This window comes from Labrus mixtus, chromosome 10 (genome assembly GCF_963584025.1).
Source record: "Labrus mixtus chromosome 10, fLabMix1.1, whole genome shotgun sequence".
NCBI classification, from domain to species: Eukaryota; Metazoa; Chordata; class Actinopteri; order Labriformes; family Labridae; genus Labrus; species Labrus mixtus.
The window spans coordinates 8,824,453-8,837,532 of record NC_083621.1 but is presented as its reverse complement, the minus strand read 5'-3'; the positions used below and the strand labels follow the sequence as shown (position 1 = coordinate 8,837,532).

The window sequence follows — 13,080 nt, the reverse complement described above, 5'->3', positions numbered from 1 at the left end:
AGATGTGGCGAGTCAGTGGAGGTGAACAACTGTCAAATTATTCCCTTTATTTAACATAACACTAGAGGCTAAAAGAGCAGCACACTGTATTCAATCCCCTCCTCTTTCTGAGCTGAGATTCCCTCCACATCCTTCACCCTCCGCTTCAGCTGAAGGGCCAAGGAGACTGAGTTTGGAAGCATAGGGCTGCCTGTCGAGCCTACCCAGCCATCACTAACATTCTGCTAGTAGTCACTGTGAATCAAAGACACACACCTACTGAGGTCATGTTGGTATTGCCCATGTTGCTGTACATTTCAACATGAAACGCTATCACCCTCTTTTGCCCTCAGGCGTTTACTGCAGACGTTCACGTGTCTTATTTTGTGAGCACCTTGTTCCTAATGGTTTATAGATTTAGCTTAGTGAACACACAGTCTAGCCGCAGGGGAGCACGCCATGATGAAGTTGATGGAAAGGCAATAGGATGGATCAGTGTGTACACATAAATGTTGCATAGCATAGAGGATGATCGCTGAGGTTTTAACTCTGCCATGACTCACCCGAGGTTTGAAGAAAAAATAACTCCTCAGGTCAGCTTTTTTGGGGGTTTTTTTTTTACTAACTTTTTTTTTTTTTTACTTTTGCTCTTCTCTCAGCAGGAGTCAGAATAGCTCTACATATTCTAAAAACATCAACAGAGCCTGGTAACTCATGCGTTGTGTGTCTTATCGTGTGTTCCTCCAGGTTTGTACAACTCGGCTGACAGCTGGATGATCGTTCCGAACATCAAGCAGAACCACTACACGGTGCACGGCCTGCAGAGTGGCACCCGTTACATCTTTTTTGTCAAGGCGATCAACCAGGCAGGGAGCCGCAACAGCGAGCCGGCTCGCCTCAAAACTAACAGTAAGTGAAGGATCTTGCCACACTTCTGCCTGCTTTTCCATTAAGATTAGAAAGAAAAATATATTTTTATTTCATTAATTCAACACCTGCCACTGAAAGAAAATCAGCTCATGTTCCATGAAAACTTCACTGACTATGTTTAGCCTGTAAGTACATAAGTTTAACTTTTAGAAGTGTATCATTGTGAACCACTAGTGTCAGAAAATGATGATAGCATCATCTAGAACACGTTGTCTTTTCAAAAACCTGAGTAGTCTCCAGGTACACTAGACATTTCATCCGTTGACAGTAGTTCTAGTCTGGCATTAATACCCTTACCCCCGTGTTTGCCTCTTTGTTAACAGAGTTTGAGATCAGATACTGCATCATAGCTCAAACTTATCTGCCTTGAATTGATAATCTGAATAATTTGTAATTTTATGGAATGCTTGAAGTGTTTTTGCAGGGCGTAACATTTGTTATTGAGATATAACTAAGAACTTGTAGTTAGTAAGTGTTTTCCTTTTAATCTAGCAGAACACTCTATTATACACCAGCACACAACACTCAACATAAGCTGGATTTGTTTGCAACTTTAAAAATCATCAACATGGCATCACACACTGACACAGAATGTCACAATCAGATGGTGGGTCAATATCAGCTGGCACAAAAGATGATCTGTATCATGTTTGCTACATGAAGAGAGACTAAACTTCCGCCCTGATGGATACATCTGGAAAAAAATGTACGATGCTGCAACCAGTCTTTACCCAGATAGCTCACTACTGATGTGGGATCGCTTGATCTAATATGCTGCAGGACAAAGAGGCCTTCACTAAAAAAAAATAATAAAAGAACATTTCTTATGTCTTAGTCAGATTTATTTGGAGGCAGGACTGTTCACACCAGTGAGCAATACATCAAGAACTGGTCTTGTTTCCACCCTGAATACGCTTTCATTTACAGTCTCATGGGCGTATTGAATAACGAGTCACGACACATGACTTCCTCAAGCTCTGATTTAATTTGTAAAACTAATAAGAGTGTTAAAAGCCCACAGCCATAATAGGACCCAGTGAGGGCTGAGACCTTACAGGGCAGGTCCATTAAACCAACCATCTGAGGTTTGAGTCAATGAGCAAAGATACTGCACTACATCACATTTTTTAAACTAGACATGAGCCTGTGTGCAAGAACATGTGGCGTGCACTTAAAGGCAGAATAAAAGTGCATAAAGAGACATATTAGTTTTTATTAAAGTTATTATTTCCCTCCAGGTGTCTCAGTAGAAGGTTTCACAGCAGCTGCAGTATCCTTCACTCCCTCCATGGCACTCTAGGCAAACTGTACAACATGGCATGCACTCTGTGTAAAACTTTAGATATGACAATATGTTTTCATGACAAGGCATTCAATGTCCTTTGACTTTTTTCCCCTTGCATCAGATAAGTCTATTATACACGCTTCATGCTGTCCAAGATGGACACAAAAATACAGGAAAAAGTAGCATCCGTTGTTTCACAAACTTTAAATACTGTTGCCCTCTTCCATCAAGACCAGGGCTGTCCTTCTCTGTAAAACAACCAAGACATTTACTCACACTCACCTCATTCACTTTAATCTACAGCCTGCAGGCTTGTTTCTAAAATTAGAAAACTCATCATTGAAATCACAGTTTTCAAACGGGAAGCAGGATTTATTTAACACTCCTGCTGAATCAGCATCAGGCTTCACAGGATAAAATACTCTTCCGAGCTTTTTTTTTTTTTTTTTTACATCCAAACCACAAAATGAGTCCGTCTTAAAGCTGTACGCAAGTAACCTTTGTTCACCTCACCCTCCACTTTAATTATATACCTACATTAAGTTCATTTCATCTCTCTTTTTATAAGTGGTGTTCTCTTTTGAAGTCAATGCATTCGTTGATATACTTCCCTGGTTATTTCTAGATGTCTTCTTTTTTTTTATTCCCACCTTTTCTCCTTCAAGTTTTATTCTTTAATGCCAAATCTTTCATGTTTCTTCTCTTAACAATACACATTAAAAGAAAGAAAGATAGAGAGAAATTCCACGCATCATAGCTCCATAAAGATGAGGCATTGTTAATGGGCAAGAGCAAACAAACAAGGAATATGATCGTCTCTGCTAAGCAAGATCAGTCTACTCCGTGGAACTAAATAGTCCTCACCAAGATCTCATGCACAGCCGTGGCACACAAAGGGTTAAAACCTCACCAATACTGCTAATTTAGGCTGTGCCTCGAGGGGACCCAATAAAATTTTGAAATCAGTCTTAAAGTGCAGTGAAGCTGAAACAAGGCTTATATGTCAGCTCCTCTTAGCTGCTGTCAGGAGTCAGGCTGTGGCATTTAGGATTAAGTGTAATCTGGATACACTGTGTGCGGTTTAACAAAATGTGTGGGGAACTGCAGTCATCAGGGGATGATCTCGTCACTGACGCAAACATACACCCTCCCTCTATCCCTTGATTGTTGACCTTGCTTTCCCTCTGAGCAGAAGAATCCAAAAAAAACAGAGAAGTTTTGTTGTTAGGGATTGACAGGATCTCACGCCAGGTTGACCCTATTTGTGACTCTTTGATCTCACTTAAAGCCCCTGTGTGTTCCATCCATTATATATACCGCTTTTTCCATTCTGGGTTTACGGGGGGGGCTTGAGCCGTTACAAGCTGTCGCTGGGCGAGAGGGGGGGTACACCCTGGACTGTTGGCCAGTCAGTCACAGGGCTGACATACAGATAGACATACTCACATTCACTTGTTTGCAATTTTATGTTCACCAATAAGCATGCTTTTGGACTGTGGGAGGAAGCCAGGGTTTCCTGGAGAGAACCCACGCATGCACGGGGAGATCATGCAAACTCCACACAGAGAGGCTGTGGGATTCAAACCAGGGCACTCCTCGCTTTGAGGCGCCGTGTGTATTGCTATTTTTTAATTATTCATGTAATTTGTCCTCTTCTAAATAATAATAATTAAATCCTGTTTGCAACATCGTAAAGGCTATGCAAGAACGGACAAATGCAACTGTAAAATAACCAAAGTGTTTGCTTTGGGGGACATTATCCTAAATTTAGCCTGTGCAGCATTTTACAATAGCTCTACCCCACAGCTGGAAGCTGTTTGCAGGGTTAAAGCTCTAATAACCATCTGCACAACTATCTGCTCAGCTTAAAACAGCAGCAAAACACAGTAAGCGATTAGCAAGTGGACACAAAATAGCATTTAGCTGCCAAAAAGTTAGATACTTACTATTTGTGCAGGTTGAGACGAAACAGGGTTAAAGGTGAGAGTGTATTTTACTTACACTCACAAAGAGGACACAAACGAATGATATCTCTTAGTTACTTCATGTTTTAGTAACTACCGTTTGGTTACAAGTTCCTCCAATTAACAGAAAAGGTTTAAAAGAATTCCAATTTCTACCCATAAGTTTTATTGCAGGTTTAAGAATAAACCTGTACAGCTGCTGATTCTTATTTAAAGGGCAGCTAATAGGACACGCAGGCCTTTGCATCCGGTCCCCTTTTTATGTTCATATTACCAATTAAACATATTTTATTGTTAGTAGTGAGAAGGGTCCTCTTAAAACAACTCTCCACCTGTTCACCTGTTCACCTGTCCTGCCCGTATTTGAGTCTACCATCTGCTACTTTAAAGTGAACCCTTTCTTCATCGAACACCACCAGACCCCCTCCTCTGAATCTGTGACCTCACTGCCCCCCCCCCCCCCACACACACCAGTCACCATCTTCCAGACTCTCTCCGCCTGTGGGACACGGAGCATGTCGGTGCGTTAACTCTTTTTCTTGTGGCATTAGGGTGGATTACTGCCTCAGCGTGATGTTGGCGCGACACATAGCCGGGGAGCGTTGGGAGGTGAAGTGCAGGGTATCTGAGGCTGGCAGTCAGCTCGCTGTCACTGAGGCGCAGGACTCTTACTGGGCAAAATATAAATAACACTGAGCAGCACTTCAATTTATAATGTCCTCCCCTGACACAGATAAGTGGGATGAGTGTGTAAAGGTGTTATTTGTCATTGTCAGTCTGCACTTCTGTATTGTCTCTCTCTATGTCTCACACTTTAGCTCTGTTCAAGCTAAACTGAAGCTTAGATTTTGATCAAAGGGTTGCTCCTTGTGAAATAAGAGGGGGGGAATCTCTGTCCTGTACCTACTACCTTCCACGGTAATCAGCATAGTATTAGCACAGGACAGTATACTGAATGATGTCCAGATTCCCTTCTCGCCCACCCCACTTCCACTTTCTTTCCTTAGTCCTCTCCTCTGAAAGGCAGTCCTATCAAGGGGGACAGCTAGTCCACCCACAGCCACGTTTGTTCAAGTTCTTAAGCCCATGATTGGCAACCAGCGTATTTCTCTGATGGAAAAGTTTGGACCTGTCATCAGAGAACCGGAAAAAAAACAAAAAAAAACACATCAATATTTGTGTCGATGGTGGAGGCTTTTTTTTCATCATGGCACCCGCATCATGTGTGTTTGTGTGCGTCTGTCTGCCTCTGTCCCTCTCTCTTTCTCTTATCTCCCACTCTCTCTCCTCCCCCTTTGCTCAGAGGAATTGTAAAGCCGAGCTGTGCTGTTGGATTAAAATGGGTCACAACAAAACTGATCACAAATATCTCACTTTGACAGGCTTATTAGGTTCCTCTTTAGACTCCGCTGCATGTACGAGCTCTAGTAGCAATCTTCTGAGCCCGGAACCACAACTTTTTTTTTTCTTCCTCTTGAAGTCTCTCTTTCTGTCTGTGGCTGGATTGTAGGGTTTAGCTGTCACTTTTTTTTTTTTTTTTTAAGATGAGAGGCTCTGCAGGCTTTTAGCCTAAGCTCATCATATTTCAGGCAGAGGCTTGCAAAGCAAAGAATGCTGTGACAAGTTGCTCAGATACTGGGAAGACAGACATCACAGCCCTGTCTGCTGGAGAGAGTACCAATAAGTCTCAAGTACGCTCAAAATGCTGCACTGTATATTTGTTAAATACATTTGAATTGTGCTGTGCCAATGTGCCCCTGAACATGCAGTGCGGCAGTTTTACAGTTTCAACTGAAAGGATTGTTTTCTTTATTAAGGATTTTATGAAGTTTTTGCTGTGGAGGACAAGATATTGAAAACAGAAGGTTCAAATCCTCAAGAATTGCTTGAACCCAGAGAATCTCATTTAACATTTTCAGCTTGCAAAAAATAAAAGAATTGACCCAGGTTTACTTTCCTGAAGTTGGAGTAGCATTGTAAAAGCCTGTTCTCTTATAGAACATGTTTCCTTGGCCTCAGACCCTCCATGTTTCTTGTCCCTCTATATCTCTTCTCTTGGCACTCTATCCTCTGTTGCCCCCGGCTACAGCATATGATCACTTCTTCTGGTGGCCTTTGTTCAATCTTCATGCCATCTGTCAATTCATCCCAGAGGTCAAGTTTTTCATCAAAAGATGCCAAAACATTCGAGGACAAGCCAGACATCCTCTCTGTAATCCCACACAGACGTAGACAAAGACAAATAATGAATAGTCATTGTGAGCATCTACATTTGTTTGTGTGAGAGAGGGACAGAGAAAGAAATAAGAAGAAGAATGGGTGCTTCTACACTTTGTGCTTTTTCAAGTACTCGCTACATGAAGACAGCTTGAAGAACTTTGGCTCAAAACTATGAATGAAAATCAAACGCAGCTATTTATGTTGAGTTGATTCAATTTTTGAGAGAAAGAGAGACAGAAGTTAAACACATTGACCTTCGATTTATGTTTATAAAGGTACTCCTTGTGAGATGGTGTGAAAAGGTGATGTATTCCATTACTGTGACCTGGGGCCTTAAAGGGGAATTCTGTCAAATGGTCCAGATATATGTTCATTTGTCTTTCCAGGAGAACTCAACTTTTATGTAAGATCAGCTGAAGGTTTTTATTGTTCATAAATGGTGTTAGACATGTGGTAATGGACAGGGTAATGCAGAGAGACAATAAACCAAACAAAAGGTCAGTCTGCGTTGTTTAGCTCTATGGACTTCAACTTTCATAACCCCCCCCTCTAAAATCTGTGCTTGGCTCGATGCTTCATTTGCTGAGCTACAAACAAAACACATCAATGTCCAATCAAAATGTCAGCTGTCAAGTGAAAACGCAGGCCTCTGGTTTTACATGAAAGACCAATGTGTTGTCAAAGAGGATATTTACGGTTCTGCTGCATTGATCCTTTATGTTCTCTTTGACCCGCCGTGTTATACTGTAGGAGTGCAATGCTAAATCAATGCACTCCTCTTTTAATGGTTTCACACCTCTGCTGCTGACCTGTCTCATGCGATTCCATAGGCCTGAGACAGATAGCTTTTGACAACATTTAAAGTCATGTTGTGAAGTTTTCAAAGCTTTTACAGGCTTTTAAGGTCACTCAGATGAAACCACTCATGGAGCCTTGAGTGGCTCAGAGTGAACGGTGACACATATACCGCAGAAGTATCACCGTGCTGTTAGATGGTCGCAGCTAACACGTGAAGTATCTCACAGCTTCTTAAAGCACGTATGAATTAAGAATGACAAAGAAGAAGAAGAAGAAGGCAGTTCAGAAAAGAGCTAGTGCATGCATGTGACCACATTTCTACGCATCTGTCCTCGAAAGTGAGGGGAAGAAGCAACAAAGAGACAGTGAGCAAGGGAAAGTATGAAAGCAGATAAAAGGTGACAGATTGAGAGTGAGAGGAAGTGTGTTGAGCGGAAGAAGAAGACACCGAATAGCTCTTTGCAGGGATGAGTGTCTGCAGACGTGAGTGCCCTCAATCCACGGCTTTTTACCCATTAATACAGTCCAGCACAGATGGGTCAGTCCAGTTACACTTCATGAATGTTAAGTCAACGGGTAAAAATGTTGCCTTCATACGAGGTACATTATAAAATACATTGCAAATGCATTTGTTTTCTATCAATGTGCAAGTCTTTGCAAACGTTGCTCTCTCACAGGCTTTAGATTTTTTATAATATTCATATTTTCCTGCATGAAAAAACAAACATAATGAAGCTGATCTAATTAATTCAAATTCCAGCATATATCCAGTCATTTAAACATTTGAAAGTCAAAGCCACATCTTCAGGCTGACAACATAATAATCATTGTATTTGTGTTTATAGCGCTGTATTTTTAGGCATTGATGAGCATGCAATTGAATTAAGGTTGCATCTGAGTTCGGTCATTAATTATTAGAGTGGCAGCCGACAGAAGAAGAACCCGCATTTATCTATTCAGCTTTTATAGACTTTGCCCTATTTATGCTTTTAATTAGCTGTCTGTGTCAGTAATGAATTCACACACCAACAAGGAAGCAAAGCAGCGGTGGTAGAGGGAAGCAGTTTGTTATTTTGGGACGGAGAGGAAAGGTTCATATTTACACTGAGGGGTATCAGCAGCTTATGTAGGCCACATATTACAGTGGTCTTGCCTTCTTTGTGCTTAGCATTCAGTGCTGCAGCCCGGTGACTTCAGGTCCAGTCAGAGGAAACAGGCTGAACTGTTCATAGTGTCGGATTTGATTGCGAGTGCAGGTGGAAGTCAACTACAAGATGTGATTTCCACAGATACACATTCAGAACATGTACCCAGGGCAAGAAAAACTTATTCAAAGATTTTTCTTTTTTTTTTTGTACTTTCTGGTGCATTTGAAAAAGAGGCGAACTCTGGTTAAATCTCAGTTTCCAAATAGCTCCCTACACCCTCTGAGTCTTCTACATTAACTAGCTTCACTCAGTCCAGCACCCTGCCTTGACATTAGCACCCATCCAAGCATAAAGCCTCTTAAAACCTACATCCACTTCAGACATTTTCTAGAACACAGCTGCAGGATTGTGTGAAGTAGGAGTACGGACAAAGTAAATCCAGGCTTAAATATGTCTTGCTGTAGCAGCTCTTTTGTTTACAGGAATGTGCTGTATTTTGAGTGAGCACATTGTTTGTGTCCAAACAAAAGCTAATTGGAATGCGTACCGGCCCCCTTTAGGCAGCTGCTGTGCTGACAGTCAAACACTGGACTGTTGACTTTATTATCTTCGTCAGTCTGTTGGGAGACCATTCCTGGCATCCATGTTTTGTTTACGAAGCAAGGTGGCATCCAGCACCCCAAGAGTGTGTATTTGTGTGTGCAGGTGTGTCAATTTCGGATCCATGACCCTGTGCTAAGTAAGATGCTAACATACAGGCTGAGAATATTTCATGTCAAGGTGCCCCAGGGGTACACATATCTCTTTGTCAACTAAGGACCTGCAACAATATTTACCTTGCATGTATCTGTGATGACAGGCCTCATGATTCTAGGCAGCCCCTGAAGTAAACAGTAGGAGGTGGTGAAGAGACAAGAGGAGAGAGAGGTATTGGGAGAAGAAGAGAGAGGGGTGAAGAGGACGTTAGAGGAGTTTCCCTGTAGGAAAACTGTTACAAGGAAACGCCAGAGGTTACGTCAAAGACCGCAGCCTCGACGTCATCTTTTTGTTATTGTTTTGATTGCGAGGCCCCCGTGCAGCATTCATTTGCATACTGTGCGTTTAAAGGATTGTTTTGTGGCTTTTTATGCCTTTTTATCTGGAGGCAGGACGGTGGATAGAGAGAGAGTGGGGAAAGACTTGTCGCAGGCCAGATCTGAACCCGGGCCGCCCGCTTGGAGGACTCACAGCCTCCGTACACGGGGCGCTTGCACCAACCACCAGGCCGCTGGCACCCCTGCCTAATACACTTCTATTAGTGTCCACAGATGGACGTAGTCTGTTTGAGTAATAATGATAAAGAACGTCGCCTGTTATTGTAGGAACATTTCAACATCATATTTGAAATCAAACTGTGACTTCATTTTGGGGTGGGTGCAACAGGTAGGTTAGAGTGGTGAAAGTTTGAAGAGATTGCTGACACATCGTCTGATTTGGTCTTTTCAAGGGTTTAGCTGATAAGGTATTAGGCAAGAAGGAGAAATTACTCTCCACATGTGTCTAGTGTTTCATTTTTGACATTGTCTCAGCTCTTACATTAAGCCATCTGAGCTAATGGCATTGAACGTCCAGCTGACCAGTCTGCATCGTGCACATTAGACCATGTGTGCTACCATTTAAACTAAGCAAAATCAGTGCGTGTGCATTGGTTGAGGACTAGCATCATTAGAGAAGTAGCAGAGTTTAAATGAATGCGTGCATTTTATACGCATAACCTATAGAACTCATGGTGACTGCTGCTGTAGAGAAAAAATATTTGACATGCTTTCAGTTAATCACACAAAAACCTTTTCTCCACAAATGGCTTCTTAATCACAGACAAGCCTCTTTGAATGTATTTTTCTAGCTCTGGTCTCTGTAGACTCTGTTGAGTTCATTACAGGGTGAAGCTGGAGAAGATCAGTCACTACTGTCTGTTTGTCTTTGCTCGACACCACAGGACAACATTTCTTTAAAAATGGAGAGAAAGAGGCTAGATAAAGCCTGTAAGAGGTGAGAGTACAGGATGGGATACATGAAACGCCCCCTCATATTCCTGCTGTGCGGTTGGCGTCCCCAGCCGTGTTACATGATTGATGCAAATGTTTTTTTCTCACCACTGTAAGACCTTGTTTAAGTTGGTCAGCGCTGTTGTATTACGTACCACATTACTTATAGAGCAGTCAATTATAGCCATGTATGGGGCCATGCATTTTAATGACATAAAAGATTTAAGTTGAACAAAAGTTGACACCTACAGGGAAAAAAAGGGCTGTGTTCAACCTCTAAGAGCTCTCTATCTATGTCCTTATGCTTCTGTTTCTTCTGCAGTAATTGTTTAGTTAGGCAGTAAAATGGAGCTTTTTTGTTCATTCTCCCTCATTACAGACTGAACTCAATCTATCCCTCTGCAAGAATGTGAGCCAGGGGGGAAAAGGATTGTGAGTGAAATTGACTGAATTGAAATAAAGTCAATTATCCAGATTCTATCCCACTGCAAGTATTTCAACAAGGTCTCTGTGAAATGATGTCAGAATGTAATAGTTTTTATAAATACTCTCCCAACGGTATTCCCCTTTATTTCCTACCTCTTTTATTTTCTTGATACGGTTTAATTTTGATGTTCTACAAGTTTCCATTAAAGATGTTCCAGTCAGTAACAATGCAGTCAAAAAGAGAACAGATATCACCTCTGCAGACTGTTGGAAACATCTCTAATTATGAGAGTGTCTTAGAGCGGGGGAAAGGCTAAACGCGGACACTGCTCAGAAATCCAGACAGTAGGATTAGCTATTTGGAGGGACAGTGTTGTTCTGTCCAGTCTCTGTTGGTTTGATACGCATTCTGACGGCACAATAATGTGTGTGTGTGTGTCTGTGTGTTAAACTGTTTAGCAAAGATGCTTTTCTGAATCATTTTGGTAGTACACATGACTTGCAAATTCTTCAAAATGGCTAAGACATACATGACAGACTGACATGATGGTCAAAAGTGTCAGGCAGCTGCAGTCAAGTACACATTTTTAGTTTTGTGAAAATTTGTAGCTTTTTCAGCCTGCCAAGACTAAAGAATTTAAAAACACCTGCAATTTTATTATTTTTGCAAACCTCTAAATTAGATTTCATTTGGAGTATCCAGCCAGCCATGCAGTATTTGGTTACAAATTTATTTCTCACATAGTAGAAACTTACTGTTAAAACTGAAGCTTATTATGCTTCAGTTATTCCATTTACAAGAATCCTGCTGGCGTTGCTTGAAAACATTTCCACTTGGCCTCTTACTGTATGTCTGCTTGTGTGTAGGCCGAAGTTGCTGCTCTGTCTGCTTGTCTGCTTGTCCTCTACGGTCACGTGTGTCTCGCCTTCCCCAACCTCGGGCCCAGCCCGGGCTCTCAGGAGTCATCCCCTGGAAAGGCATGACAGAGCCCCAGTGTTTGGAAATGGCTGCGCTGGCAGCGATAAGCAGTTCAAAGAAGAGAGCGCATTAATGTAATTGGCTGCCAGCAGCACATTGGCCTCGTCGTCTCATATCCACATGCGGTAACACACACTCACCACGCAGATTATTGGAGGGAAGTGTGTGAGAGAGGATATGGAGGCTGAGAAGGAGAGAATGGCGGAATAGAGATGAAGGAGAGGACAGATACAGAGAGGGGAGGAGGTCCTCATTGTGTCGCTCATTAAGCCGTGGGAGGCTCGGGGAGGCTGAGAGATGAGATGAGAGGTGTCAGAGTTAAATGTCAGGTCTGGAAGGGACGTGGCTGACCTCCATGAAGCCTACACGCACACTGACACACACACACACACACACACACACACACACACACACACACACACACACGAGTCCTCAGCCTCACATTATCTCCTTCAACTTCTCCTCTTCTCCTCACTCCTAAACTCCTCTCTCTCTGCCACTCACCTAGTTTCACCCGCTCAATTTTCCACCCATTACACCCAAATTACTGGTGTCACTGCAAATTGAATTGTTGCAACCGGATAGCAGCATTTCCAGTGTATAGCCCCGTCCGCTACCTACTGCAGTGGAAGTGAAGGCTATTTCCTTCAGCTAATTTCCAAGTCTGTGTGATGGCAGGCACAAAGGAGAATGCCGGGTGGCTTCCTCCACTGTTATGAAATGTTTTCACCAAAGGCTGTGAGAGGCTTTGAAGTTTAGAGTCTCTCCCTTGTATTTCAAACATTTTCCTCCTTGTGAGTTCTCTGCGAGCACTTCTCAACAAACTTTCTATTTATTTTCTTCTTTTTGCTGCTGCTGCATCCTTTAATCTTGCTCTAATTTTCATTGTCAAACGCAGCTCCTTCACCATCTGATCCTGAGATATCATCTGCCCAATCTATTCCCAATATGAGTAATCATGAACACGCAATTGCAAGAAAAGGAATTAAAAGTGATATGTATATTTTTTTTATTTTGCTGGGGGTAAAACACACAACATTTGCAGTATCAGCTGCCAAAACACAAAATCTTTCTTTTCTGTCTTTTTTTTTCCCAGGTCAACCCTTTAAGTTGGACCCGAAGACCGCCCATAAGAAGTTGCGTCTGTCCAACGACTGTCTTACCATGGAGAAAGATGAGAGCTCACTGAAGAAGAGCCACACCCCGGAGCGTTTCAGCGGCACTGGCTCCTATGGCGCAGCTGGTAACGTCTTCATTGACAGCGGGTGTCACTACTGGGAGGTGCTGCTTGGAGCGTCCACATGGTAAGAATCATGCACAGTGG

General features: G+C 42.4%; 1 protein-coding gene across 3 annotated transcripts in view; it reads left to right on the top strand.

The window, feature by feature from the left end:
• mid2 (midline 2) overlaps nt 1-13,080 on the top strand; it is a 131,706-nt gene that overhangs the window by 114,515 nt on the left and 4,111 nt on the right. For all 3 annotated transcript variants that reach the window (XM_061047975.1, XM_061047974.1, XM_061047976.1), the window contains 2 exons: nt 727-888; nt 12,853-13,060. In XM_061047975.1, coding sequence (XP_060903958.1) covers nt 727-888; nt 12,853-13,060 — 370 coding nt within the window. The remainder of the gene's footprint in view (nt 1-726; nt 889-12,852; nt 13,061-13,080) is intronic.